The 2255-nt window shown below is 41.9% G+C and overlaps 1 protein-coding gene across 1 annotated transcript; it reads right to left on the reverse strand.

Annotated features, from left to right (window-relative positions):
* Positions 1-790: 790 nt before the first annotated feature.
* On the reverse strand, positions 791-1459 carry LOC127101910 (uncharacterized). The gene has a single exon (XM_051039337.1). The coding sequence runs from the start codon at positions 1457-1459 to the stop codon at positions 791-793; it is 669 nt and encodes a 222-aa protein (XP_050895294.1).
* Positions 1460-2255: the final 796 nt, after the last annotated feature.

Genomic DNA, 2255 nt, shown 5'->3' on the forward strand with positions numbered 1-2255 from the left:
ACCTTCCCATTGCGTAATTTACCCCTTACCCAGACTCTCTGATCTTTTTATTAGTTTTCTACGCGTAAAACTTCTTAGGCTTTTGTTCGCTTTTTAGCCAGTCCTTTGGATAAATAAAAGTGCGGTGGCGAATCGAATTTCATTGTATGTTTTGCTTATGGTTTAACCAATAAATCATATAGCGACGAATACACCGCTACAGAGGTACCGGAGCTTGAATAGGAACAGGAGTAATTGGACGGTAAGGCATGGTTGGATATTGAGCAACCGCTATGTAAGGGTACTGATAATAAGGCACAGAAGCAGAAGCCTTGTATGTTGCCCTCCTCCTCTGAGAAGAAATGGCACTAGTCTCACCCTCCTTCCTCTTGAATCCGTTGAAAGGCTTCTTCAAGGTTGGTTGACTGCTTGAACCTCCTTGGATTTTACCTTTTTTTAGTCCTTTTTCTACTCTTTCTCCCACGATCACCATGTCAGAAAATCCTGTGGACACACTACTGATCAATCTTTCATAATATTGGCCCTGTAAGGTACCCATGAAAATGTCAATCAATTCACGATCAACCAATGGTGGATGCACCCTTGCAGCCAATTCTCTCCAGCGTTGCACATATTCTTTGAAAGACTCACTGTCTTTCTGGGCCATACTCTGAAGCTGAGTACGGTTTGGTGCCATGTCAGTATTATATTTGTATTGCTTTGCAAATGCTTCAGCCAACTCATCCCAAGTGTGGATGTTGCTACACTCCAACTGCATGTACCAATCCAAAGATGCCCCAGTTAGACTGTCCTAAAAGCAATGGATCATGAGCTTATCATCTCTGGCATAGACATCCAATTTTCTGCAATACATTTTCAAGTGTATGTTAGGACATGTGAGGCCTTTGTATTTTTCAAATTCTGGAGCTTTGAATTTTGGAGGAATCACCACGTCTGGGACCAGACACATCTCCAAGGCACTCAATCGGGTTGAGTTATGTCCTTCCAAGATTCTTAGCTTTTCGACCAGAGCACGACACATCAAGATAGCCTTGGAATCTTGGGCAGCAGTAGGGATGACTATTGGAGTAGCTCCATTGTAGTTATGCATTTCAAACTCGTCCTGGAGCTCCTCATCAGTACGGGGAATGACCACTTGATTGACTATCGGAGGTCCTTGCGCAGCGACTCCATCAGCTACTCCAGAAGTTTGCGCAGGTGGAGGCACATGAGTTCTTTCAGGTGGTGGAACAAAACCTGGAGGAAGACCGTAGATAACGGGATTTGGAATAGGAACTGAAGGTCCTGACTGAAGAGCAACCCCTTGAACTAGAGCATCGTTCCTTGCAGCAGCGGCAACACGAGCCTCTTCTTCCCTTCTAGCCAGAGCTTGTATAGCCTCAAAGATTTGCTCAATCTTGCTTTTGACAGAGTCTATCTCCTCTCTGAAGGCAGCTTGTTCTTCTTGAACTACATCCATGATTCTTCTTGTGTTGGAGCGGGTAGCGTATGCACGTTGAGGAATCAGCTTGAACTACTGGAGACGAGGAAAAAATGAAATGAATTTTTATTTTGAGAAATGAAATGCATGATGCATACTTTGATGCACATGGCTATAAAAAATGTCTTTTATGCTTTATGTTCAATTTTATTTTCAGGGAACCGTGTTATATTCCTTGTTATTTAGCAAGCATTCAAAGAGATCACAAGGAATAAAACAAGAATGAAACCAAACTTTTTGTACAAAAGAAACTCAAAATCCTTCATTCATTCAATTCAAAACAGAGTACAAGGATTGAGTACAAAATATTATTTCAAACATAAAGGAAAGTACAAAACGACAGGGTTAGACTGTAGGCTTCTGTTTGTTGAGTTCTTCCAACTCTCCTTTGAACCTTTTCATCATGTCTTCACAAAGATAAATAAATTCGGTCACTGAAAGAGGGATGTTGTCATTGTCTATGTCTTCCAGAGCACATCTTAGCATCAAAGGCACATTCTTAGCCATGCCATTACATAAGTCTATCAAACTGACAAACTTGTCTCGATACTCATTTCTTTGTTCATGTAAAAACTGGATGGTTTCCTCACAGGCTGCAAAACTAGCATTCACATTTTCCCTTGCATTTCATCCAATCTTCACCTTCTCGTAGCAAAGAGTCATGTCGGCCTCTCCAGTATCGTTCCCACTCATTAGCATTTTCATCCTCCTGGCACTTTCCTTTCCACATTTCAGGTGTAACCTGAGTAGCAGCCAGAGCACTCTCTTTACTGCG

This window comes from Lathyrus oleraceus, chromosome 7, assembly GCF_024323335.1.
Source record: "Lathyrus oleraceus cultivar Zhongwan6 chromosome 7, CAAS_Psat_ZW6_1.0, whole genome shotgun sequence".
NCBI lineage: Eukaryota > Viridiplantae > Streptophyta > Magnoliopsida > Fabales > Fabaceae > Lathyrus > Lathyrus oleraceus.